A 26,930-nucleotide genomic window follows, 5' to 3' on the forward strand; every position below is an offset into this window, starting at 1 on the left:
GTAGAGTCTTTTCTCTGAGAATGCAGCCCCATGGTTGTGTATACCTGTTTCAGGTTGGGAGTTTCCAGTTCATTGAAACCCACATGAGAGTGGAGAGATGGGTCTGCGTTGTGGAGTCAGAAGGCTGGGGCCTTGAGAGCCTGGCTCTGATCTAGGGTGCAGGGCCCGGACCCCTTTAGAGGAGGTGAGGAGGGGATGAAGATTTTTGGCTGTGGAAAAGGGAGAGCATTATATTCTTGATATTAAACAGCTTATTTGTCAGGGTCAGGCTTTAAAAAACAAACCCAGTAAAAAGTTATCTTTATTCTCACATTAAAAAAGTCTTTCTGATGATGCATTAACAGTACAAAAATATTTTGGACATTACAGTGGTCCTTTTCCTCAAGACTTCGCAGCACTATACTAGGGAGTATGTTCTCTCTGGATTCTGAGAAACCAGTAGCTGAAGAACTCAAGGCTTTTCCTGAGGGATGTATGTGAATACAGACAGCCCCCTTTCTTTGGATTCAGGCTATGTACAGTGAGGAGGTGGCAACAAACAAGTTAAATTTAAAAAAAAAACGTGTTTTTTAAGGCTCAGGGTTGAAGCTTGGCTCAAAAGTGGGTTAAAGAAAGCCATAGTGAAAACCCATTTTTTATCACTAGGGGTTTTCTGGGCTCTTGCTTTGGTTGCAGTGGTCCTCCTCCTGTAACCCCACAGGGAAAGTGAGGCTGGCTGCATGCCAGAAGACAGGCTCTGGCTAGCAGGAGCTTTTGATTTGCCCCTCACAGCTGCCCAAGAGCTGGCTCATCTGATTGCAATGAGCTAAAAATGTTACTGTGACAAAGATGATTTTAAATGAGCTTTACACACCAGATTTGAGCCATGTCTTCGAGCTGCTAGTGACAGGCTTGGGGCCTTGGGCATCAGAGCTGCTCAGAATGGCAAGTTTCTTAGGAGACATTTCCAAGTAATTTGAACTCCTGCCAGATGCCCACACCAGCTACATTAGCTTGTTGGGGCAGTGTCAGGCTTTTCTGTTGGGAGGTTACAGGCCTAATTGTAACCATTTCATCCCTTCTTATAAGTTCCTGAGGACACAATAAGGAGGTTTCCTCTGGCCCAGCTCACCAGTTGCAGCTGGTTCTTCTGTAAACAGCTTTTCCATTTCCTTACGAGAGAAGTGTTGTCATGAGCTTTACAGTTGTGGCACTGCTCACATGCCATTTGATGAACCAGCTCCTTCTTGGTCCATGAAGTGTCTGGGATTGGAGAGGGTGTGGCGGGGGTCGAGGACATAGCTGTGCTCAGCCCAGCCCATCTACGACCTACAGCAGAAAAGCAGGGGGAGGCAGTAGGCATGTGGCTGGCACAGGCACAAGGCATGCCCTTCATGAGATGGCATTAATACAGAATAGGAATGCCACCATTTGGTGCAGTTAAGATTGGGCCTGGGTTCAGGTGAAAGTTGACCAGCTTCTGAAATCTTCAGGTATGGGACCCTATGACTCTGGTTGTGCTCCATGTGACTGAGCCATGTCGCTTCCTCTTGGGTGGGTCCCTGTGCAAGGTTAGGCTGCCTGTCTCTGAGATTCCTGTTGCTGTGCCTGTGTATTCTGCAGGGTGCTGCGGGAGGCCTGTGGGGGGCTGGGAGCTGGGAGGCTGCAAGCAGTAGAGATGCCTGGGGATGTAGGTGATGGCTCTGCAGGTCTAACAAGCAGTTCTGTGGGGAAGCGTGACAGCAGAAGGTATGATGGTGAGTCCTGGGGAGCTGGGGACACAGGGCAGCCTAGAGCACTGTCATCGGAAGGAACGGGGCTGGGGCAGCGGCCTTCTCCGGGTAAGTACCGAATGCATTTCTTTTTCCTCCTAGGAATAGTGAAGAGAGTTATCTGTAAACAGAGGGTGAATTCATAGTCATACACCACAACCAAAAAATGCTGTCCTTAAGCAGGCCCTGCTGCTTCCTTTCCCCGTGACTTGGGTCTTCAGTCTGGAACTGTTGGACTTGGCCCAGACTTAGGATGATAGGTGCAGTTCCCACAACAGCCACAAGGTTGCACAAGGACCCTTTGCAGCCAGGCCTGAGCCTTCTAGGGAGCCTCTCCTAGTCTGGGCCTTTGGGCTTTCGCTGCCTCTGTGTGTGTGGCTCAGATGCACACAAAGGGAAGGGGCTGCAGTGCCTATGGCTGCTTCAACAAATAATTCCAGTCTTCAGAGCTGGGCTAGCAGAAGAAATTTGTTTCTTGCTACTGCTGTTGCAGAGTTCTGTGGCCACAGGTTCTCCCCCCTCCCCCCCAAGTAGCATGGAATGGATGGGGAAGGGTGCCGTCTAAGGACAGGGCTGTCCCAAAGTTGGCATCTGCCTGTGCACACACCTTGAATCCCATTTGGCCCCTGGACAGGGAATGTGATGAGGCATACTAAAAGCCTAGGTAGGTAAGTGTTCTTGGGGCCAGTGTAACTTTAGCCACAGTACTGCCTGGCCCTGAATGAGCCAATTTGAATGTGGAAAGTAAACCTTTTAAACTCCCACAACTGTTACTATTAAGTGGTGGGATGTATAGGCTTGGTGGCACAGGTCCTGCTGGCTGAGACAGCTTGGGATGCTACTACTCTCCCGGACTCTCCGCAGCCTTCTGGTCTCAGTAGGTACATGGTATCAAGACAGATTTATGAAGTGCCAAGGGTCAGAGACTCAAGCCCTCAGTGTGGTGGGAGAGACAGGTAAGGACTTGGCTGGCACCATAGCCCCTTTGTTGTACCTGCCTTTCCTTCCCTTCCTTCCACCAGTTGTGTGCATGCTCACTCTGATGGGAGGTGCCAGGTGCCCTGATGTGGGCATGGCAGGGCTGGAGGAGAGAAGGCTCAGCAGACACACATAGGGAGGCAGCTTGAAGCAAAGGGAGAATGACGGTGGGGAGAAACCCACCTGCAAGGACCACACCAATCCGTCTGCTGGTGGAGGCCAAAGCGAGCACGGCATTTCTTAGGCGAGCCAGGGTCTGCTCACAGCCATGCCAGAGGGGCAGAGCAGGGCAGAGGGCGTGCAGGCAGCAGGGCAGAGCAGGGCCCAGAAAGAAGAGGTAACATCAGTGTTAGCCAATCACAGATATCCCACAGCCCCCATAGGCAGACTGGCACTCTGGGAGTGCCAGCCCTCGTGGGAGCCCTAGGGCTCAGAGCAAGGCATTAGGAAAGATGGGTGCCCAGCTGGACAGCAGAGGCAGGGAGAGGAATAGGGGATGGAGTGTTGGGGAAGGGGGTTTCCTCACAGGCTGGTTCCTCTCTGGCTTCTGGAGCCTCTTTAGCTGTGTTATCCACCCCTGCTGCACAATTTCTTGCTCATTTTACCCAGTTTTGGTTCATTCTTGCCAAAGTTCAACTGGCTGGTCCCACATTTCCTCAAAGGAAAAAGCGAAAGCTTAAGTTTATTCTGTGCACTTCTGAAGGGGGGGGAAAGGGCCTAGGCCTCGCCTTGCCCTGTGGTAGTACAAGCCTCCAGCTTCCCTGAGTGGGGTGACACAGCTGACAGAGTCCTGTGTGTACTCCAAATTAGCAGAGACTTTACCCTGGGAGGCAGGTGAAGTACAGGCTCCCTGGGTCCTCTACACAGAGCACTTTACACAGCCATGAAAACTGGCAGGCACTAGCCAGCAGGCTGCACAGAGTAATGGCCCTGGGCCTGAGGTCTGGTCCAGTCTCTTGTCTGGGCAGCGTGTCCCCAATTGCAGCCAGGTTTTGGCTAAGCAGTTATTTCCTCTGTAGCTTCTCCGGCAGGGAACACACCACCTGCTACATGAATCAGCTCCTTCAAATCTTCTCTAGCACTTAATATGGCTGTTCCTGCCATGGGAATTTGAACTGAGATGTTTGAGGCTTGCTTCTAGAGGGTCTTGGTCTCCAACTACTCTGCCTCTTCCCATGGGGTCAGAGCAGAACTGCTCTTAAAATGGGGATATGAAGAGGCGCCTCTGCTGCTGCTGGGGCCAGGCCTCACCTGTGGTGGATTCTTGGTGCTTTTCCCTCGACCGCCTCTTCTTCTTCCCCTGCCAAGAACAAAGGGAAGGTGCTCAGATGTGAGTGGCTGTGGCTGCTCGATCTCCAGCCAGCTGTCCAGCCTGACTGCTGCTAGGTTCTAGGCATGTAGAGCCCTGGTGCTTCTTAATGTAGCTATTATGCTTTTGGATGTACTCTCAGGGGCTCCCCCATCTGCTCTCCAGTAGCTCTTTGGCCCTGTCAGCATGGCCCAGATTACCACTGGGTGACAGTCCCAGTGTGAGTGCAGAACAGGATGTAAGCTTGCCTCTAGGAGCAGTTCCCCAGCCTGGCCTCTCCTGAGTTAGCAACAGGAGGCCTGTGGCCGAGTGCCTTGCAAGTTCCCCTGCCCACCCTTGCTGTGTTGTTGGCCACTCACATAGTTGTCCCTCGCCGACCAGCCGGGGTATAACTGCATGTGTAGCTGCCTTTCTTTGCGGGCCAGCTCATAGTACTTGGCCTGCTCTTCCCGCGACAGCGCGTGCCACTGCAACAGGAAGGCAACAGATGGCACGAGTCAGGGAGTCAGCACACTGCCCCGCCATCCCTGCCAACCCACCTGCCCGCAGCCTCACCCTGCGGCCCAGGATCTGGTTGATGGCAGCACTCTCCTTCAGTGTGCACTCTGCGATGACCTTCGCTCTCATCTCCTTCATGTACAACATAAACGCATTCAGGGGCTTCTTGATGGTTGGCTTCTTGGTTTCCTTCTCTACCTTGGATTCACCCTGGGTCTTCCTGGGGGACACACGCCTGACGTCATCATCCTCTTCTAATGTGGATCCAGTAAACAGTATCGTTTTACCAGCCCCCACATGGCTAAGCCAACAACTGTTCCTTACAGGCATACTACAGCCAAGGGGCAAAAGTGCATATAAGAATTTCCCATCTTACCGACCCCACCCCACCCTGCTGCTGAGCCCTCAATAACCATCATTAGCCAGAGCCACAGGTGGGCTTGCAAAGAGTCCCTCCACAAAGCCTTGGGCCTAGGGGGAAGCAGGTGTACCCCAGCTGACAGAAGGAACTGCTCACTTTCAGCCCACTTCCCTGCCCCTCCCCCATGGCCTGTATTTGCACTCACAGGCTGCGGTCATAGGGCTGCAGCTCCTGCTTGCCTGAGGGAGGCATGATGGCAGGGTGGGGGATGGCTGCTGGATGGCCAGGTACACCAGAGCCCAGCATCAGGGACGGATGGGAGAACCTGCAAGCAGGAGGAGAATTAGCCTTGAGCCAGGAGATTCAGGCCCAACCCTGGATACACACAGTGGCCACTGTACAGTACACAGACACAGGAGAGCAGAGACACCCCCCCACACACACACGCAGTGGCATTCTCCCAACCAACACATTGCAGACACTGCAAAAATGTACATTATTATGTCTTTCCATGTAGTTAAAGATTTTTTTTTTGAAAGGCAGGTTTACAGAGAAGACAGATCTTCCATCTGCTGGTTTACTTCCCACGTGGCTAGAGCCAGGCCAGTCCAACGCCAGAAGCCTAGAGCTGCTTCTATGTTGTTCACGTGAGTGTGTGGTCCCAGGGATTTGGACCATCCTGTTACTTCCTCAGGCATATTAGCAAGCAGTTGAGCTGAAAGTGGAACAGCTGGGACGAAAACCAGTGCCCATATGGAATGCTGGCACTGTGGGCAGAGGCTTAATCTGTGTCATGGTGCTGCCTTCTCCAGGGTGACTTTAAAATGGCTTAAGAAGGGACTAGTGTTGTGGCTTAGTGCATAAAACTGTCTGCAACACCAGCATCTTCTGTGGGCCCTGATTCATGTCCTAGTTGGTGTACTTCCTGTCCAGCTCCTATCAATGGCCTGGGAAAGCAGTGGTAAAGAGCTCAAGTGCTTAGGCTCCTGCCAGCCACAGGGAAGGCCTGGAAGAAGCTTCTGGCTTTGGCCTGGCCCAGCCGTGGTTATGGTGGCCATTTGTAAAGTGAACCAGCAGATAAAGGAGATCTCTCTCATTTCCTGTGGTTTTCAAATATATTTATATATATATATAAAAAAATCCTGAAATTCCCTTCCCACAAAAGCATACCCTACTGTCATTTCTAGCCCCATCTCCTCCCACTCCGAGCTAGCCCTACAGCAGCTGTCTCCTCTCTCTCCTCCCTCCGGCAGTGGTGCTCCCCAATCCTTCAGACTGCACTGGAGTCTTTGTGGGTTCCCCTATATCTGCTGGGACTGTGGTCATACTCTGTGGGAGTTCCAGCAGGGATCGAAATGGCTACCAGGTTCCCTGGGGCTGTATGCCTGGCACCAGGTCTATCATTGAGGGCTAAGTGTAAAGCCTGCACTCACACATCTCTCTTCACCTTCTGGGTATTTGGGGGAGGAACGCTCTGCCCCAGTGATACCACTTGCACACATACACATGGGAGATCCTGAGCAGGGAGCAGCTCTTAAGGCCAGAGGGTGGCGGGTGTCCGCAGCCAGGACAGACTGGGTGAAAGCCTCTGATACGCCTGTTAGCTTTGCTCTCAGATGCAGGGCTGCAGGACAGACGGACAGGTGGACAAACAGCTAACACAGGGCAAGCACTGACGTCGAATCAGCCTTGTGTGGGCAATGAAGCCTGGGCAACAGAAGCAGGAGCCTGGCTGCAAGAGGGGACTCACCTGGGGTAGGGGGCGCCAGGGGCTGCAGTGGGGGCAGGGAAGTGCTGCCTATATCCGCAGGAAGGGGACAGGGGGTAGAGAGGAGGGCTGGGCCTGTGGTTGGGAGAGACAGCTGTTAGCAGCCTGGCTCCTGGCAAGACCTGGGGAAGGACTTCCCACCTTGCTCTACCTGACCCACAGTCCTAGGTACATGCACCTCTGTCGGGCCTTCTCCAGTATTCTAAGCAACCGCCACCAGGGGGCACCTTGTGCTGGTGCTTAGGGATGGAAAGGGCAGCTGTCTCCTGGGATCCAGCTTAGCAGACCCTTTTTCTCTCCAGTCTGTGTCATTTCCTGGATGGTACAGTGCTGATGCTCTAGGTGTACGCATGCATACTTCAACTCTTGGTCCTTCAGCTGTCAATTAACTAGAGTATTTCTTTAAGCCAGGTGAACTTGAGCTGCAATTCCCGTATCAAAGCCACAGCTAACCAAACTAACTCCATTATGGAGCTGCTTGCCTGGGTTGCCCACTGGACAGACTATGCTCTAAGGCCAGGGTGAGAAACTGTTGGTTTTGGCAGTGCTCCAGTACCCAGAACCCCTGGCTTCCCTCCCTGAGCCAGAAGCCCCTCTGTGGAACCTTGAGTCATCAGCTGTAGCTTCAAGTCCGTTGGTGTCTGGGGCTTTGGTCTAAGGGATGCTTTGAAGAGACTGACCTGGCCACCTCTCTGTCTGGGCCCTGAGCCCTTGTTGCCCACTTGGACCCACTTGGGAGTTCAAAAGAGAATCCAGAAGTATGGATTGAACAGGGGTGAGGGTCCCAGTGCTCCAGGTCAGGCTCTTGGTGGGCCTCCCCTTCCCGGGAAACCAAGCTTTCCTGCTCTTAGGTGACTGACTGCCTTAGTCCAGGTCAGTGTCATTGATGACCTAAGGGCCAAGTTCCTGGTCAAAGCCTAACTCCTACTGAGGACAGGCTTCCGCACAGTTTGGGCTGCTGACCAAGCAACCTTCCCAGGTCCAGCCTTAGGAGACCCTCTCGGCAGGCTTACCAATACCACACAACCAAGAAGGGACACTGCCCCAGAGCCTGTGTTGAGGTACCAGCAACCCATATCAGTGTTGATTCCCATTTCTGTTAACTCTGCTTCTGACGCAGTTCCCTGCTAACAAACCTGGGAAGACTGGTGATGGCCTGAGTGTTTGGGACCCTGGCTCCCATATGGGAGACCCAGATGGAGAGTTTTAAACTCTTTGCTTCGGCAGGGCATTATAGCCATTTGGGGTAAAAGCAATGGATGGAAGATCTCTCCTTTCCCCTCCCTCCAAAATATATCTTTGAAAAGAAAAAATATAAAGTACACTGACCCCAAAGCAGTTCAGCCAAGGAAGGCACTGAGGCCATGTAAGCAGTGGCCTGTGCAGGCCCCTCCCTCTCATACCCACCCTTTCTCACATGCACATGGCTCTGGAAGTCCCATGGCAGCCCAGAGTTCTGACCAGGGGTTACAAGCAGGCCAAGGCTTTCAGACACTGAGGAAGAGTTCAGATGCAATAGCACTGGGATGGGACTGGTTAGCTACCCGTGGAGCACCTACAAGGGCTGCAGAGATCCCGGTGCACAGGCAGGCTGGTGACCTAACTGTTGGCCAGCCTCAGCATCTGCACTGGACACAAAGGGGAAGGGCAAAATGGAAGACTAAATACAGGTCCCCCCCAGCTGTGGTGTCCCTTCCCCGCCACACCCACACTTACCAGCTCACAGTATGTGGGAGCTGTCCCATGCTACCCGAGGTCAGCGAGTAGAAGCCAGAGAGGTCAGGGGTCTGCAGAGGCCTGGGAACTCCTGTGGTTGTGAGAGCAGGTGAGCAGTTAGTTTGTTCTATGGGGGCCTGTCGGCAGTGACTGTACCCGCTGGCTGCCACAGAGATGCTAGCCCCTTAAGCCAGAGGTTTATCCAGGACTTGGCTGGTGTCACAGCGGCCCTCTGATAGAAAACTGAGAACAGAGGAGTTGGGGGATTAGGACGCTGCTTGTCCAGGAGGCAGAGTTGGAGTCACTCAGGAGGGAGAGGCCTGGCCTTGATACTCCCTGGTCTACTGCTAGTATATAATTGGGATCTTGTTTTTTTTTTTGGGGGGGGTGTGGGAGTTGTGGGGGTTGCAGCCTGGATTTCTGAGTAGAGGCAGACCCCTCTCAGGTGCCTGGCCTGGACAATAAGGCACCACCCAACCCCCCAAGTTGAGTCAGCATGCTTCCCACAGCTGGCAATGGTGGATTTCAGAATGACGGCCTGAGGCTGCGATGAATCAGCCATGACAACCACGGTCCACTTTCTCCCTGTGGAGGGAGGGACTCTGGTTTACTGCCATCAGCAGCGTAGATGCCTGCTTCCACCCTGCTACTATGACTGTCCAGTGATCCAATTAGGCTTCTAGCTCAACCTGAAGCCTTCGTATTTTGGCCTGGTATCACCTTCCCCCACCATCTGGTGTCCTCCAGCCCTGGAGTCTTGTCTTAACAGCATTCTCTTGGGACCCTAGGTTTGCACAGCCCAGGTTCTCCTGTTATAGGATGGTCGCAACTGCCTGGTTGTAAGCCAGCTCTACATGCCAGCTCTACTCTAGTTTCACTGGGCCCCTCCCCATCCCAGACCCATACCTTGCTTCTGGCTGATGTCTGCAGGTGCAGACGTGGGGTGCGGGCTGCTGAAATGTTCGTAGAGAGGAGACAGCTGGGGGACACCATGAGGGGGCTGATTGGCTTTGTTGTGCTGAAAAGTGAGAAGGGGAGGGTGAACGTGGGAGTCTGGAGGGAAGGAGTCTCGGGGTGGTAGCTGTGCATACAGGCAGAACCCTAGGGAGCTGCCAAGGACCATGGGCCCCAAGCTGCCCAGGCACTCACATATCTGTTAGACAGTCTCCCTGTGTCTCTGGGCCCTCAGTTCTGCAATGTGCACCTGCTTGTACAGGGATCCTTCTGGGCCACCCAGACCCAGCTCCAGCAGCTTCTCTAAGCTCCAGGGGCTTGTCTCAGGGCCACCCTAGTTGCTTTAGGCCCGTGTTGGGTTGTTGACACACAGGGAAGGGTCCCCCACCCCCATACTTCCTGTCTCTTGAGCACTGCAGCACCCTTACTTTTCACACTAGCTGTGTGGCTGTCCTGAGATGACTCAGTCAGCACGCTGGGAAGGGGGTAGCCAACATGACCTGGACACAGGGAGTCATTGCCAGGGCCAGCACCCAGCTCTACACAGGCCAGATACCATCTATAACTCAGGACTTGGCTTCCCCTGGCCTCCTCCACACCTTGTTGATCATCGTAGCCAGACAGCCTCACAGCTCCTGTTTCCCATCCTGGTAATGAAGGAGTTCCTGAACCCTTCATTTCCAGGTCTGTGGAAGGCCTGAGTGACCCAGGTAAGGGAGCCTGCCACAGGTTCCTGGGCAGTGCAGGGTAAGGATAAGCTCCACCGTAGCCAGGGCAGAGGGCCCACAGGTGGGCACAGGCTCCCACCCCTTGTAGGACCAACAGCAGCCCAGGCTGGCCATCTTATCCCACATGCCTGTTGTGGCCTCTAAGCTGCACTCTTTCTCTCAGGTCTTGGGGATGGTGCTGCCACTGCCACCGGTCAGGCCCAGGCCCAGACCCAACTATCTGCACCAGGAATATCCTTGCATAACAGAACGAGGTGAGATTCACCCATGCTCAGACAGGAGTTAGTGTTCTGACAGACGCTTGGAAGGGGAGAGGCTATATGGACACATGTGGCACCTACCACATGCCAGGCACTGGACCGAGATCTCTGCAAGCCTGCCCATCAGTAACACGTCATGTCATTCCCTTTACAGAAACCCAACAGACCTGGCCTCTTGCTGCCTCCAGTTCTTCGCTCATTTTCTCTCCAGCCCAGCTGGTGTGCTGCCCCATGCCAGCTGGTCCCCAGTGGCTGCCACAATCTAGACCCCAAGGTCAGCACACAGCCTTCATTTTACCCAGCTACTGGGTGTCAAATGTCTCCTGCTTGGAACGGGTTCTGGGCTGGGATTCCAGAATCCTACACACACCTGTCTGTCCTCAGTGGCCCTGTTTCTGGTTTCCAGTCTCTCTCTCCCGTCCAGACTAGTTTTGAACATTTTTACCTGACAATTCCATGTTTCCACTTCCAGTCTCCACTTCTAGGAGCTCCACTTTCCAGATGCCTATTTACAAGATGTTCCCTACACGTAGCAGGTCCAAATCAGGACATCACTCTAGGTGTCCTGACCAGATGCTCCTCCCTGTCCCGCTCTTACTGGCAGTGCTGGCATTACAGTTACTCAGACTGGAAATCATGGACTCCTCCTAGACTCTGGTTTCTCTCATCCTACATCCTACTTGCCAGCAATTCCTTCAAAACAGACCTACAACCCAACCAGAGCTTCCTCCCTCCCCATTGTGCGCCTAATCAAGCGCCATGTCTTTTCCTCTGGATGACTGTGGCAGCCTCCTTCCTTGTGTCCTCAGCCACCTTCCACCCAGCAGCCATGTGAGTCGGGTCCTTTCTGTTCAGCTTTGAAGGTGTGAAGGTGCCGGAGACCTCACTGTGTCTGGCCCTGGGACTTGTAGCACTCTGGAAACAGGCCTGGCTCCATCCTTAGCTCTGTCCCTTCTACTTGTCCTTGCCATCTTGGCCTCCAGCAGCCTTCTGCACTCACTCCAAGGACTGCATCCTCAGCATGCCGTGACATGAAGCTGGAGGCCCATTGACCTGTGCACATGGGGTGCCGAGCCGTCCCAATCCCTTTCCCGGGCCTGAAGTTTCTCCCCTTGCAAAGTGGGGATGAAACTTTCAATCCTGCCAGCTTCAAAACCCCTAGGGGCCTACTTACCAGACAGGTTCCCAGGACATTGTTAGCCAGATGGCATCAGCCCTGACCAGGCCTCATGCCAGCCGAGAGCAGGCAGACAGCCTCAGGGTCCACTCGTCGCAAACACTGGACCCTAGCAGACATTCCCCCTAAGGGCACAGATGCCTCGAGCTGCAGACCAGCAGGTGGAACAAGCAGCCATCATAAGAACCAGGGCTTTTGGAGTCCAGCCTGAGCTCCTGCCATTCACTCTTGGTTCTGGCTTTCCCTCTCTGAGAACAAATTAGGTGTAGCTGGCCAAGGGGGGCAACTCCAAGCCCCTGGAAGCCTGGTCCAACGTGCCAGCTGTAGGAAGACACTACCCAGAATCTGCTGCAGGGCACAGGGGGGCTCCACAGCGGGTTTCTCAGTGAACCAGCCCTTCCTAGGGAGGGCCAATATCGACCAGAAGTCCTAGAGAGTCCTCCCACCTGAACAACGGCCAGCACTGACCCCCCTTGGCTGCCCCAAGCCTCGCCAGGTCACAGCACAGTGCAGGCGGGTCCAGGAACCCTCAGGGACAGCCGTCAGCTGTTGATCTGCTGTCTTCACCGAGGGGTGGGAGTTGCCTGGTAGGCATGGGCCCCTCCTGTCTACTACCAGCCTTCCCTGGGAAACTAGTGCAAAGCTTCATTAAACAGGAGGCTACAGCCAAACCACAGGAGAGTGCTGGTGGGCAGGGTGGGGCAGAAACCCCACAGGCAGCTGGAGGGCCTAGGCTCGGGAGGGCACTGAGGGCCTGGCCAATCCTTCCCACATTCATGTAAGCTGCCTCTTAGTGTCACTTGTCAGCCCAATCTTCTGTTTTTGATGGTGGGGTAGAACCATCTGGCAGAGGGCCCCTCCCTCCTGAGCCAGAAGAATGCCCCACTCCAGGGCCTTGGCACAAGGCTGTTCCAGGTCCAGGCTGCCCAGGCTGCTGGGTGAGGTTCCCTGGGGCCTGGCATGTTCCCACCCTCTTTCACCTGATGGTGCCTGTGCCCAGCCCCCAATGGAAGGAAGCACCAATGGCACCATCTCATGGCTTTCAGGTCTGAGAGCAGAGTTCCAGGGTTGGGCAGGCAGTAAGTGCACAAAGCATGGCAGAGGGCAGCAGCACGTGGCGAGTCAGCTGTCCAGACTCCTGCGCTAGGATGCCCTGGACCTCACTGCCTTACCCTACTTGGGGCTTGTGGCACCCAAGGCCAAGACTTGGTGCTCCTGCACTGCTTGTGTGCCACATTTTTGTTTGTGACTAGAAGGCCCCACCCTGGGTCAGCAGCTGGGGCCAGGTGGGAGGAGAGAAGGGGGTCTCCTGAGGTAGGTCTCCTTGGCTCTGACGTCTCCTGTCTCCTGTCCCCGCCCTGCCAAGTCCACCCCCACTTCCTGCAGTCGCAGGTGAAAAATAAACACAGGCGGCATTTTCCCTGCAGATCGCAGCGGTCTACGTGGAGGCTGTGAGAGCACCCAGGGCCCTTTCCCTGCCAGGGGAGAAAGCCCTCGCTTGTGACGGTTGACTCTAAAAACCTCCAACTGCTCAAGCCCCACAGCACTCTGCTGTTTCCTGTGGCCAGAAGCCTGAAGGACCGAAAAAGCCTCCCTGTGGCTGGAGATGATCCCCAGCGTGGGATCTGCAGGGCCTGGCTGCCGCCCCTCAGGGTGAGCTCCCATCATTCGTTGGGCAAGGAGAGCAGCTAAAGCATTGGCTAGACAGGTCAGCTCAGACACTGTCCCCACTAACAGAGAGGGAACCTGAGGCCCAGGGCCAGCCTGCTGGGAGTCTCTGAAAACTCTGCCAAGGCCCTGAGGTTACTGTGGACAGAATGGTAGGGAGCAGGTGTCGGGGGGATGCCCCTCTCTTAGGCTCAAGACTCTGCCTTCTCCAGCCTGGCCAGTGCTCCCCTCACCCTAGAAATGTCCGAGGGTTCAGCCACAGCCGCCTACTTGATGGTGACAGTTGGACATGCCCCCACAGTCCCAGGCAGGTCTCCCCTGCTCATGGCCACATCCAGGCCAACGCCAGTCTCTTCCGCTGCTGAGGTGCCAACTCTCAGCGCAAACACCTTTCCCCACTCATTCCCTGCCACGGGGCTATAACTTGGGGTCCCTCACACCCCATCTGGAGCAGAGACTGACTATAGACAGCAAGTCAGCTACTGCTGTGGCTAGTGTGCTGTTTGCCAAGTGCCCAGAGATCCCGATGCCTCACAGGACCATCTGCTTGAGCCAGACACGATCGTTATTTCCATGCCACATATGAAGAGCCAGGGCCACCTCCACTCACACAGGTCAGCACCGGACCCTTTATGGGCAATGCCAGCCAGCCCATGTCCTTGGCTTCCCCTCTTCCTTATTCCATGCCACCTGCTGTTCCTACTACCCAAAAACAATTCCCACATGCCAATCCCTGTCCCTCTGTGAGACCTCTTCCTGGAACCTTTCTTTGTCCTGCCCAGGCTGTGGCGCTGACCCCGTGGCACCAAAGTTGCCCATTGCCTTGTCTGAGTCCTCAGAGTTGGGTCTCAGCAACAAGGGGCTGGAAGCAGAGGGTCCCAGTGTGAGCTAAGGTCTCAGTAGCATGGCTGTGCCAGGGACAAGCTTCCTGACTGGAGCTGAGCATACAGTGAGGTGGGTCAAGGGATCGCCTGCATGGTGCCTGAGAACCCTGGTCTCCACCTCCTCTTCCTGCATGCTGTACTCTGTACACAGCCCCTTTAGGCTCCCTAGAGAGAGGTTCCAGTGTGGGAAGCATGGGGTAGGCCGAGCTCCCCTGTACAACACTGACGGTGGCCCTGCTCACAAGGAAGGACCCTTCCAGTTCTCCTTTATTTTTCTGCACTGCCAGAAGCCAGGCTTGTCCAACTCAGGTTTGTTTCAGGCCTAGGTCCTGAGCAGCCACTCTGGCCTTCGTCAGCTCCTAGAGTCCTCTCATGACTCCAGGCCTCTGCACACAGCACCATGGATGCAGACTTGCCAAGGCCAACTGGTGTGTGGTATGTTCCCCAAGGCTCAGGTCCCCGACAGTGAGCTGCTCACAAAGAAGGCTCATGTGCAGACACCATCTCTGCCGAGAGCTCCGGGAGGGCCAACACTGGAGGAGACCCCACTCTGGGGCCTGCTGCCCAGGACACAGTGCTCTCCAGAGGATGGTCCTTAAATTCCCCACTCACAGCATGCTGGGTGCCCCGTGCCAGACAAAACTGCAGGGCACAGAGCCTTGGCACCATGGCCACTGAACCGATGGGCTGGGGGCTGCCTGGGCCCACACCTTCTCCGACCAGGAGACTTCAGCCCTGCCTGCGGACACAGGCTGTTACCACGATTGCCAGAGCCCTGCCAGGTATGCATGGCCAGTGCAGCAGCGCCTGGCTTTGACATCAGATAACATGCTATCTGTCACAGCAGAGCTGAGGGCTGGAGCCCCTATATACAGCCTTGGCAAACCACAGGCCTGCTTGGGGCCCAGCCTGACCCCGAAGCACCCTCAGAGCTAGAAGGGCCCCACAGAGCTGAGTGGCCTGGGCCATGGCCTCCAGTGGTTTCTGTGAGGCATTCGTTTACTTGTATTTTCCTTCCTCCTCTTTGAAGTGAACGCCCCTCAGGACAGGATGTTTTCAGAGGAAAATACATGCTTCCGGGAACAACTGCAGCTGAGCTGCGAGTTGACACTGCTGACACACTTGGGACTGTGCAGCCTGCAGCTGGGCATCTCTCCACTCAGCCCCTTTGTGACGCTGCCCAACCGTGGCCTCGGGACCTGGCCTGGTTCTGGCAGTAGGAACTGGGAGGTGAGGCTGGGTGTGGGTGGGGTGGTGGTGGAAGACATGCAGAAAGCAGCTCTCCTGCTCTGCAGAGCCCGCCCAATGATATACCACACTGCCCAGCCGCCGTGTGCTGTGCATGAGATTTTGTGGCCAAGGAAAGTGATAGGCGAGGGTTCAGTGGCTACCTGAGGTCCCTGAGCAAGCAGTGCAGATCCAGGCATGCGTCTGGCCTGTCACCCTGCAGCCACAGGCCTCCTGGCCACACATCTGCTGCCAACACCTGCCCAGTAGCCTTGCTGGAAACCAGTGTGGCCGTGCCCAGTCCCAGGAGGAGACTTCAGAAAGCTCTTGTGAAAACAATCAAAGGTGAGCTGAGGTGCATTCAAAGTTAACAGGTTTTTCATAACGAGATTTTCAGGAAGTTTTCGAAGAGGTCCTGTACTTGCCTTGGTGATTTTGGCTCTCGATTGCAAATGACTAAAAGAAATCCAGGCTTCCTCCCTCGGACCTGGCCTGTGCTCTGCCCACACTCCTGTGTGAGAGGGAGGGGGCAACTGCAGGGTGGCTTTCCCCAGGCTGGTCTAGAAGGACAAGCGTCTGAGGCCAGGGGTGGAGCTGAGCGGGCTGCTAGCCAGCACTGGCCTGAGGGTGGCATAACAGCGAAGACAGCCAAGGGTCTCCTGAGTGCCTGTATCAGCAGCAGGGGACAGTTCTGTCCTGAGGCCATGGTCGGAGAGTCACTGGGGTCTGATGCCAGCTACCACCAGTGCAGGCCCTTGGGGTGCTGGCTTCAGTCTATTCAACGGGGAGACAGACAAGCAGCAGAGGAGCTGATGGGGGCTCCTGGCCCCACCTGGACAGCGCTCCTCCCTAGCCGCTGTGGTGACACTGGGACCCTGGGGCCCCTCAGGAGGGTAAGCCAGGAGCCTCACACAAAACCACACTAGACAGCTCTCACAGACACAGAGGGGAAGGGCAGGACAAAGACTTAACACGTGTTGCCTCGGGCTAGGTGGCATCGTGGGAAGGGCTGGGAACACAGTGAGACCTGGGTTCAAATTTGCAGGCAGTGCTTTGGAAGCACAAGTGTTCCTACACCTTGTGAGGAAGAACAAGAGACTGGTAATACTCTTTTTCTCTTTTTTTAAAAGATTTATTTTTATTGGAAAGTCAGATATACAGAAAGAGGAGAGACAGAAAGATCTCCTGTCCATTGATTTACTCTCCAAGTGGCCATAACGGCTGGAGCTGAGCTGATCTGAAGCCAGGAACAAGTCTCCCACCTGGATGCAGGGTCTCAAAGCTTTGGGCTGTCCTTGACAGCTTTCCCAGGCCACAAGCAGGGAGCTGGAGGGGAAGTGGGGCCACCAGGACAAAAACCAGCGCCCATATGGGATCCCGGTGCGCTGCAAGGCAAGGACTTTAGCCACTAGGCTACCATGCTGGACCCCTGGTATTGTAATATTCTCTTATACTTCAGGGCAAAATAAGAGGGGGAAAGAGGAAAAAAGCAAGCAAGTCCTCAAACAAAGACTTGTCAGGAAAGCCAGCTCTATGCCAGGTCACGGATACTGACTCTTGGCTTCCTCTGGCCTGCTGCCTGACTGCTCTCGAGCCAAATCCCGGGGCTCCCAGTTATCTTGCAGCCACCAGTGAGGGGGACAGGAGGCAGAGGTTAGAAGAAACCACCCTGAAAATGGCCATTGAGGAGCCAGTGCTGTGGCGAAGCTGTTTAGTCACCACTGCCTTGAGTCCCGAGTGCTCCGTTTCCCATCCAGTTTCCTGCTCATGTGCCTGGGAAGGCAGTGGGGAATGGCTCAGATATTTGCATCTCTGCCACTCATGTAGGAGACCAGAATGGAGTTCCTGGCCCTGCCTTTACCCCGGCTCAGTCCTGGCTGTTGAAGCCATTTGCAGAGTGAACCAGGAGATGCAAGGTCTTTGTCTCTCCCCCTCTCTGATGCTTTCTTTGCCTTTCAGATCAATTGATCGACGAATTTAAAACCAAAACCCCCAGTGTGGCTGTGGCAGCCGCTGTCCCATGGGCAGCAGCTGTGCCTTGGGACGCCCTTTGTGTAGGTCATTCCCTGTGACCCAGGGGAAACCATGCCAGTGAACCCTGGAACTCCAAAGAGGGCTCTTGGCTCCGAAAAGTCCAATAGGGCTGAACAAGGAGGGAGGTTGCCACGTGTGGACCATTCCTGACTCTCCTCCTGTCCCGCACAGAAGCTGGTTCCGCCCTGGGTGCCTCCTGCTCACACAATACCAACTCTCCTTCCTTCTGCCAGCCTGCCTGCTGCCTGCCTCCCAGCAGCGCAGCCCTGGCCCTGGGGCTCAGACCCTTCTAGAGTGAGGAGGTCACCTGCAGGAGAAGCAGCAAGAATGTCCCTCCTTGGGGCCAGGGGGATGCAGACCATCCAGCTCCCAGCCTGCAGACGAGGGGACTAGCCTCAGTCTTCTAGCTTGCACACCCCATCCCTGTGCATGCCAGACCCAATGGGGCCCAGGAGACCTGACTATGCAGCAACAGGCATTCTTTTTTTTTTCCCCCTTAAGATTTATTTTTATTGGAAAGTCAGAGGGAGGAGAGACAAAGGTCTTCCATTCACTGATTCACTTCCCAAGTGCCCATAACAGCCAGAATAGAGCTGAGCTGAGCTGATAAGAAGCCAGGAGCATCTTCTGGGAATGTCCCAAGGATTTGGGCTGTCCTTGACTGCTCTCCCAGGCCACAAGCAGGGAGTTAGATGAGAAGTGGAGCAGCTCAGATACAAACTGGCACCCATATGGGATCCCGACACATTCAAGGCAAGGATTTTAGCCACTAGGCTACTGCGCCGGGCCCAGGTACTGGCATTCTTAACCTCAGCCTCCACTGCCCCATCTGCAAATTTGGGGTAGCAAAATACCCATGGAAAGACCTGAATTCTGCAAGTAAAAGCCCCTGGCACACTGAGGCAGTTGTTGTGGCATGGGGGAATCAAGCTGCCACCAGAGACGCCTGTGTGCCATACCCTGGAGTCCTACCTCGGTCTAGCTCCCAGCTGCAGCCTGGGCAGCAGCAGAAGACACCACTACCCACGTGGGAGACCTAAGCTTCCAGCTCTGGCTTCAACCTGGTCCAGCTCCAGCTGTGGCAGGCCTTTGGTGAGTGAACCCATTAATGGGAAATCTCTTTTAAATAAATATTAATAAAATAAAGATACTGATAATCAGCGCTATGGCATAACAACCTAAGCTTTTGAGTGAAGTGCCAGCATCCCATAATGGGCATCAGTTCCTATTCCAGTTGCTTCTGATCCAGTTCCCTGCTTATGGCCTGGGAAAGTAGTGGAGGATGGCCAGTCCTTGGACCCCTGCACCCATACAGGAGACCCAGAGGAAGATCCTGGCTTCAGATTGGCTCAGCTCCAACCATTGTAGCCACTCGAGAAGTGAACCAGCAGATGGAAGATCTTTGTCTCTCTGTAACTTTGCCTTTCTCTTGGCACAGACCTGGCACGTGGGGAGCCCCCACTCAAGAGCTATTATCTCCGTTACTCTTCCACTAGTCATTTACTGAGTGCCTACTGTGTGCTGGGTCAGTTGCTGGGCTCTTACAGTCCAGGTGGGACAGGTATGGCCCAGCGTCCCCACAGGTCCTTTGCAGTCCTTGCAGGTCCAACCTGCCATCCCTGAGGTTCCTGCACCAATATGGCTGCCAGCCTTTGTGGCCTTGGTTCTCCCTCCCCGTATCATCTGTCCTAACACTCCATCAACTGGGACCGCCTTCCAGGCCGCACACTGCTTCAGAGCCAGCCAGCCAGCCCGAGGTGACTGCTGCAGCAGGCACACACTCCGCGGCCAGCCCCACCCAGGCCCTGGCTCCCACCGCCCTGGGCTGTCCTGAGGCTCTCGGCAGGCCGCCTGCACAGTCCCAGAGGGCCCACCCAGCCTCCGCCTGCCTGGCCACCAAGCCAGCCACAGAGCCATCTGATTTGAATGAAACTTCAAACTTAATGACTTTCATGCTGGTTATTTAAAACGCAATGTAATTTTCTTAAACACCCTATTATTTCCTTTGATAGCTACAAAGCTTCCCCCAATCCCATAAGTGTGTTTATTTTTAGGGAAAAGAGCGGTTTGCAGTTGGTCAGAGACGATACGGAGAGGGAACCCACAGAGAGTAGGGCAGAGAGTCAACCCTGGCAGCTCACAGGCCGAGGGCTGCCCTGCCCCTCGGCTCTCCCATCTACTACCCAAGGGTGGCCAGCCCCACCTCAGTGTCCTCATCTGTGAAAGGGTCCCTGGCTTCCTACAGCCAGGCCAGGCCCTAAGGAGCCTCCTCCCCAAAGCCCCGCCAGCCCCATTCACTCTGCCCTGGGCAGGCCGCAAGATCTGAAGCCCTCATCAGCACCAGCTGGAGAAGATATGTGCCCAGATAAAGTGGCCCCAGGCAGTGGCTGCCCACTCGAGCAGGGTGGGTAGTAGTGGCCCTGCCAGTTGGGGCTCCCTGCAGAGGGAGGTGGCTTGACGGTGGGTGTGCGTGCTGAGGTCAGCTGAGCCCTGCCACTGCAGCGTCCCCTGGGAGCGGCTATTTTTAGGAGCTAGGCTTTCATGTGGCAAATGCTGTGGAGCTGACAAAGCGTGGTAACGCAACGCAGACGGCGACGCAGCAGCCTGGGGGACTGGCCGTCTGCCACCAGGGCCAGGTCAGAGGTCGTCAGCAGCCCCCTTCCACTCCCATTTGTCCCCACTGTCTCCACACCCCTTCTTGGCTGCAGAGGAGGCAGGCTCCCTTGGCCACCCCAGGCAGGGGAACTGAGTCTCAGAGAAGCTAGCAGGTTTGTTGGAGTCACACAGGCAGGCAAGGAGAGATGGGGAAGAGGGCTTCCACATCACAGCCCCCTGAGCAAATTGTCTCCTAAGAGGGAGTGACTTTGTCACCAGTGGCACCCAGTGGTGCCAGAGCAGCCCTCACCGCGTGCCAGCCCCCAAAGCCCACAAGCACTGCTCCCTGGGGCCACTTCCTGCCCATTTGTCCCCGCGGCCTCTGCTGCACACACGGCACTGAGAAGCACACAGCGTGGGAGGCGGGCAACTCCCAGCCCTTGGAGAGACAGCTGGGAGCTGGCTGTTCCATGGGGTGGGGGTTGGGGGCGTTTAGGAGGAAGCTGACTTGGCAGCGCCTGTCCCTCTGATCTCCAGGGAGTTCTGGCTGGGAAGCCAGAGCCACTGACTGCAGAGCATGCCACTAAGCTGGCACAGCCCCGGCAGTCTCTGTGGGTGGGACGGGTGGGTTGCAAGGGCAGCCTCCCAGCCGGAGGAGTGGGCCAGTCACACCACCCCCAGTGCTGCCCCCTGGCCAGGGTCCCCAGCCAGTAAGGGCCACGCCCTCTACACGGTGTGGCCTGGCCACAGACTGCCTGCATGCTGAGGTGGATGCGGACCACACCTTTTTATGAGAGGGAGGCTGTTTCCCAGGTCCCAACCCCAAGCGTTGATGGGTCTCTGAGATGAGGCGGCAAATGCTTAGAGCTAACCTGGGCTCTGAGAGACCCTCCCTGGGGCCGCCGAACCTGCAGAACCACCAAGTCATCGACCCCTTAGCTAGCAGACTGCCAAGGCCCTGGAACGGGCAGAGGGCCACAGGTCCTGCAGAGGGACACTTGCCTGAGTGTCCCCTGCCTCCCCAGGCCAGCACACTTGTTCTCCCTGGTCTGCCCTTCCCTTGCTGCCCCTCCCAGTGTCTACCTCAAACCATCTGTAGGGTTGCATCACTTTGCCTGTCTACAAGGCCAACACACTATATCCAGGACCAGCAAAGCCGGGGCACCAATGTCATACACGGGGCCCTTGGCCCCTCCCCAGCCTCCCAACACTGCTCACAGACCCTGGTTTCAGGCTGCTCTTTCAGTGGCTGGGAATAAACTTCAGCCTTCTGTAAGTACTCTGTGTCCACTTACAGCCCTTTCCCACCCCCTGTGCATAGGTCCCTGTCCTAGGAAGCCTCTCCAGTGGCCCTCACTGGCCGGTCCTGCACCCCCACCCACCCTGCACCCAAGAACCAGGGGCCAATAGGAGCCCCAGCAGGAGTCCCTGGCCCTCCCCAGCACTGTGCGGACTACAGCATCCTCTCCTCCCGTCCCCTGTTGGACCAAGGGTTGGAGGTGCCTAGTGGTACTACCCGGGGGAGCTGGCCCAGGGCTGGAACAGCAGGGAGTGGCTAGGGCATTGTACTTGGACTAAGTGCTTTGCCTCCCAGCACTCCCTCCACCCCTCTTCCCCGCCAGAAGTTCCTGAGAATCCCACACAGGCTGTTATGCAGGAGAGGGGTCAGGGCCATGAGCTGCTACAGCACCTGTTTCCTCCAGCGGTGTGGGGCTTATACACAGCGGCAGGAAGCATCCACCACAAGGTGTGAGGGGGTGTGGCTGCATGGCCTGAGGACCGACCCCACCCGAGCTCTGCATGAATATAAACCAGCCACTCGCAGCCCCCCCCTTACAAGGAGAGGGGGACCATCCTCACCTACCCACCTTCAGCCCCTCATGTCCCATCCCTGAACAACTGAAGTGGGCAGAGCCGCCATGCACATCCCCGCCTGCTGGCTGGGAGCCTGGAGAAGCTGGGGTGGAATGCCAGGTTCCAGTCACCAACTGGGGTACCTTATGGTGTCCCCTTTCCCTGGCCCTCCCAGAGGAGTGGGTGGACTGCCCTGACCTGCAGGTGGAGCAGGAAGCCCAGCTCTAACAAGGGTCTACAGGATGGGCCTCAAAGGCGGGTGCTGGTGTGGGAGCCACCCTCAAAGCAGAGGGTCTTGTGGGGAGTGGAAAGGAGGGGCTGACGTCATGGGTGTCCAAGGTGGGAAAGAAACACGGCAAACTCCACATAAGCCAAGCAAAGACCAGGGCTTGGAACCCATGGTGAGGGGGCCACCAGGAAGCAAAATGCCACAACTCTTGGGGTCTGGGGACTGTCACTCTGGCTGGTGAGTGGTGAGTGACATGCACCAGGTCCGCATGCCCACTGATTAGGAGGAGCAGCTGCCCTGTGAGGGGCTCGGAGCTGCACCCCCACCTCAGGGACGCGTTTGCCAACACGGTGAGGGACGAGGTGGGAGCATGTGTGAGCGCAAGTACAGGAGTACAAGAGTGCAAGACCGTCTCCCCCTTTGTTCTTACACAAGTGCATCAACTCCCAAAACTCACACCAGGGACTTCTGGAATGGACTCTCCAGTTAATCGGGGTCTGGGAGTCTTTGCAGGGTAAGGCAGGGCAGCCTAAGGGCACAGACACGTAAGTTCTAGGCCCTAGGTTCCCTGCCACAAAGCAGACACAAGGTCCCCAAGGGGGGTGTGCGTGGGGAGACAAGACAGTGAGGAGCAGGGAAGAGCTGCTCCCACCTGCAGCACACCACACTGGCCTCTCCCTGGCACTTTCCTGGCATTGCTCACTGTTCACTCCTCTCTCCACATCTGGTGTATGTGGGGGGAGGGGTGCCATGCTACGCCAGCGAGCAGATGAAGCCTCCAGGGTTCACACTGATTTACACAGGCTGTCCTTGGTTTAAACATGGCCAGTGGGTCACAGAGCAGGGCAACCATTCCCCCAAGCACCCCAGCTGCACTGAGGGGTCTGGACTTTGCTTTAAGAGCAATGGGGAGTCACTGCAGACTGAGTCAGGTGACCAATGGGACTTCATGGATGTGGGCTAAGGTAGAGCTGAGGGTGGAGCAGAGGGACCCTGGAGAAGCCATGGCGGCCCCATGGGTGGGCATGGAGGCAGACATGCAGGATGGACATGGAGGGCAGCCCAGAGCCAGCCAGTGAGGCTCCAGGGTGCTGCTGCTGTGGCCACCAACTCTTCCCCCTCCAGGCCAGCAGCACCTTCAGCAATAGTCCTCCCCTAGCTGAAATAGGCTTTGGCTGATCTGTCCGTCTCCCGCACCCAGCTGGATGCCACTGGTTCTTGCTTGTTGGGGTGCCACACTCCCTCCTAATGGGTGTCCCCACCTTCAGGCTGGTGATCAACCAGGTGCCCTCGTCTGCCCTACGCAGTGGCCCCCACAGGTTGGTGTGTGTCACCTCCTCTTTCCAAGGCTCCCGGTTCCGGGCCCGAGAGTGGGGTTTACAGTGATTTCTTCATGAGATCCAAGCCTGCCCGGCACCACAAAGACCGTAGGGAGCGGGGGGTGAAAAACCTGGCCCCATGACCCTGCAGGAGCCCCTGTGGCCTCTTCACTGAGCAGTGTGCCCCTGGGGCTGCCCCGCTGAAGACCTCCACATAGGCAGGCTAGAACCATGCCGGGAGCAGGGGGCTGAGTACCCACTGCACTGTCAAGGGCTCCCTCACAACCTGAGCCACATGGGCTGCTATGTCTCGATGCTCAATCTGGAGGTTTGAGGCATGTTAGAAAGGGTGCGCAGCTGCCGCCAGCACCACCTCATTCCAGAATGCACCTGTTGCCCCTACAAGCAGTCCTGTACCTATCAAGGCCTGCTCCTTGAGCCCTCTTTGCACAGCCCTGGCCAGCACATGTCCACTTTGGGGATCCTTACATTTGTCATGAGACCAGCCAAGTGGTTGAGTGGTCTTGGGCCACAGCCTGCATGCAGCACCAGAGAAGGTGCTGGCGGGGACCACTGCCTAACAAGCAGACCAATGGGCTCAGGCTTCCAACAGCCTGTGCGTGCCTAGGGAGTGAGACCCTACTTACTCTGCTGCCCACGCAACACCCTGTCCGCAGGTCACAGGGCAGAGCCAACATGACACATGATGGCACCTGCTGGCCTTCCACACGCAGCTGACCAATACCAGTTGTGAATGAGCTCTGACCCACTTTCCCCTTAGAACACTTGTTTCAGAAGCAAATGCCAAAAAGCAGTCAGCTTTTCAGAAACCCATCTCCCTGCCCCGCGACAATTGGCCGAACACTGGGCACTCAGCCCGCTGCTTCTGGCAAGGTCTGAGCTTGCCTGTAGAGAGGTCTCCATGGTGTGGCCCATCCACTGAGGAGCAGGAGAGCCTCATGTGGGAGGTCCACCCCAGGCAGTTCTGTGGCCCATGTGGATACCCCCAGAAGGGTAAGGGGCCAGGTAGTGTGTTGGCCTCCCCTCCAAGACAGGACCTGATCTGCCGAGAGGAACCTGCCTACTCCCGACCCACAGGCTGGGCAGAGGGTGAGGAGCCCATTCCCTGGGCACAGGCTCCACATGCTCTGCTTGGCCAAACGTATCATTCCTGCAATGCATGCCCCCCTGCTTGCTGTTAGCAACCACCAGGGTTACTTCAGGGTCTCCAGCCTCCGAGGTTCACACCCATCTTCCTCGGCTGGTGTCACCCCTGCATCAGCTGGTCCCCAACCCCCAGGGCAGCTGCTGAGCACAGGTCTCAGAAGGTTAGGGCCAGAGCCTGTTCTTCTCTGGTCACAGGGCAACAGGGGGTGGGTGTGGGTACGGATCCTAACTGGCTGCACGGCAAAATGTCTGCCATGGCTTGAGAGAAAAAGACCCTGAGGTTAAACTAACCAAGCCTGGCCAGGCAAGCAGCGCTGTGGCCCCTAACTCCACCTCCTCCGTCCGTTCATGTCAACCACGGGACACCAAATGGCTCCCACCTGCCCAGCTGGCTGGATGGCCCCAGGCCAGGAACACCAGTGCCTGATGTCCAGCCAGGAGCTACCATGGCGATCCCAGGCCCTGGGACAGCCCTGCTGGCAGTGGGAGATGATGTCCACCACACCTCATGAGGACTGCACCCAGGTTGACTGAAATGCCCTCCCTCAGCCCAGAGCACACAGCACCCAGCCAGGACACTCAGGGCCAGCTGGCCCCAGCTCCTCACCCTGGAATCCGAGGGAGAAACCTGCACCTGCTGCCTCACCTTCCACTGTCGAGGGCAGCAAACGCTCTCAGAGCCACACTGCTCACCCTCCCACCACACAGGAGCCACTCCCAGCACACAGCTCCTGGAACCGTCACCTCCAAACATGCACCAGCTGAGGACAGCCTGCACTCCACCTGGGACGTATGTTAGGGCCAAGGACCTCAGTGAAAGTTTCTCATACCCCTCACTCCCCACACACACCTCCAGGGACACAAGGGCAAGGCCGGTGACCGTCACCACACTCTTCCACAGCAGCCTTCATTCACAAACTCCTTCGGCCAGTCCCATCCCAACAGCCCCAGCAAGCCTTCTCTGACTCGGCTCAGAGGCCCACTTCCCACACTGTGCCGTCTGTCTGTCGGGATCACTGGACCGGTAAGGACATGGCCCAGGGCAGCACGTTCCTCCTGCGTGGTGACTGGGGCGTTGTTCCCAGCCTCAGGGAGAAAGCCAACAGCAAAGGCCAGAACTCAGGAGCTTCTGCTCACAGGTGCTCTGCAAAGGTGGCCCCCTCCACCTCAGGGACAGGATCTGTGCCTGCTCCTGCAGCACCCCGAGGGTATGGTCAAGGGACCAAGTCCAGCACTCATGCCAGGCACAGGTCGTTCTCCTACCGAAGTGGGCAAGGCAGGAGCAGGCACGCACACTGGCTGCTGCGGTCACTTACCAGCGCAGGTTGCGGCTGCGGCTGCGGGTGCTGCCCGGCCCCCGGGGTGGCCGGGTAGTGCATGAGCAGGTTGAAGGCAGAGTAGACGCTCTCCTTGTACATGGTGCCGCCAGAGCACTCCGGGGCCTTCAGGCCTGGAAAAGTCACAGCTGCTCAGAACCCCCAACCCCACCCACGGTCCAGGACACCACAATCACCAGGGGGGCTTGAAGGAAGCAACAGGCCTTGCGGGAAAGGGGGTCCACTGCGTGCCCAGCTTGCTGCGTGGCTCCCCCACCCCACGCTCGCCCCTCGAGACGGGGCTGCAGCAGGTCACCTGGGCAGGAGGGGAGAGGCTGCGGCTGGGGTCTGTTTACTCCTATAAAGGTCAGGGCACCGGAAGTGACTCGAGCCCGCGGCGCCCGGGAAGCCCGCCCCCGCCCCACCGCCCCCTCCAACGGGGCGCTCCCCGCCCCCACCCCAGCCCCCTCCAGCCGCGGGCTCCGCTTCCACCGGCCCGGCCTGGGAGTGCGCAGCCAGCCCGAGACACTCACCGTCTTCCAGGGACTCGGTAAGTTTGTCCGCGAACAGGCTCTGTGGAGCGTGCTCGCGCCCGAGCGCCTGTAAAGAGAGCACAGAGGGGGAACGTGAGGGGCCGGACGCCCGAAGGACGGGGAGACGACACCCCGAGGGCGGCAACGCGGACGGTGCTCACCTCGGCTGCCGCGTCGGCCTCGCCGCGCGCCCCGGCGCCGGGCCCCGGACCCCCCGCGCCCTCGGACTCATTCACGAGCGACGACTTCAGCTCGGCCAGGTCGCGCTCGGGGCCCGCGGCGCTGTCGCGGCTCTTGTCCTGCTCCTCGCCCTCGTCCTGGAAGGCCAACAGCTCGTCGGGAGCGCCGAGGTCGTCGCCGCCGCCCGCGCCGCTGCCCGTGCCGCCGCTGCCCGCGTCCAGCTGCGGCATGGTGCGCTCCGAGGGGCGCGGGGTGCGGAGCCGGCCGGGGTGCGGTGGTGGTGGTGTGAGAGACGGCGAGCCCCCGCTCTGGACCTGCGAGCCCGGGACGCGGCGGGCTGAGCGCGCGGGCTTCTGCCTCCGCCTGGGCGGGCTGCGGGCGGCGGGCCGAGGGCGCGGGGCTGCGCGGTCGGCCCGGGAGCTGG

At 57.0% G+C, this 26,930-nt stretch overlaps 1 protein-coding gene across 9 annotated transcripts; it reads right to left on the bottom strand.

The window, feature by feature from the left end:
- Positions 1 to 283: 283 nt before the first annotated feature.
- TCF7 (transcription factor 7) lies at positions 284 to 26,930 on the bottom strand. Of its 9 annotated transcripts, none has more exons than XM_058677522.1 (12): positions 26,488 to 26,928; positions 26,327 to 26,393; positions 25,794 to 25,927; positions 9,288 to 9,399; positions 8,382 to 8,472; positions 6,648 to 6,740; positions 5,103 to 5,222; positions 4,594 to 4,771; positions 4,398 to 4,505; positions 3,981 to 4,029; positions 2,913 to 2,985; positions 284 to 1,849 (listed from the first exon to the last, which is right to left on the bottom strand). In XM_058677522.1, the coding sequence occupies exons 1-12, from the start codon at positions 26,734 to 26,736 to the stop codon at positions 1,552 to 1,554; spliced, it is 1,572 nt and encodes a 523-aa protein (XP_058533505.1). In that variant the 5' UTR covers positions 26,737 to 26,928; the 3' UTR covers positions 284 to 1,551. The 9 variants fall into 9 exon arrangements, with proteins under 9 accessions (XP_058533505.1, XP_058533506.1, XP_058533507.1 ...); XM_058677523.1 differs by having other exon boundaries at positions 4,594 to 4,756; positions 26,488 to 26,925; XM_058677524.1 differs by lacking the exon at positions 6,648 to 6,740.

This window comes from Ochotona princeps, chromosome 19 (assembly GCF_030435755.1).
Source record: "Ochotona princeps isolate mOchPri1 chromosome 19, mOchPri1.hap1, whole genome shotgun sequence".
Classification (NCBI taxonomy): domain Eukaryota; kingdom Metazoa; phylum Chordata; class Mammalia; order Lagomorpha; family Ochotonidae; genus Ochotona; species Ochotona princeps.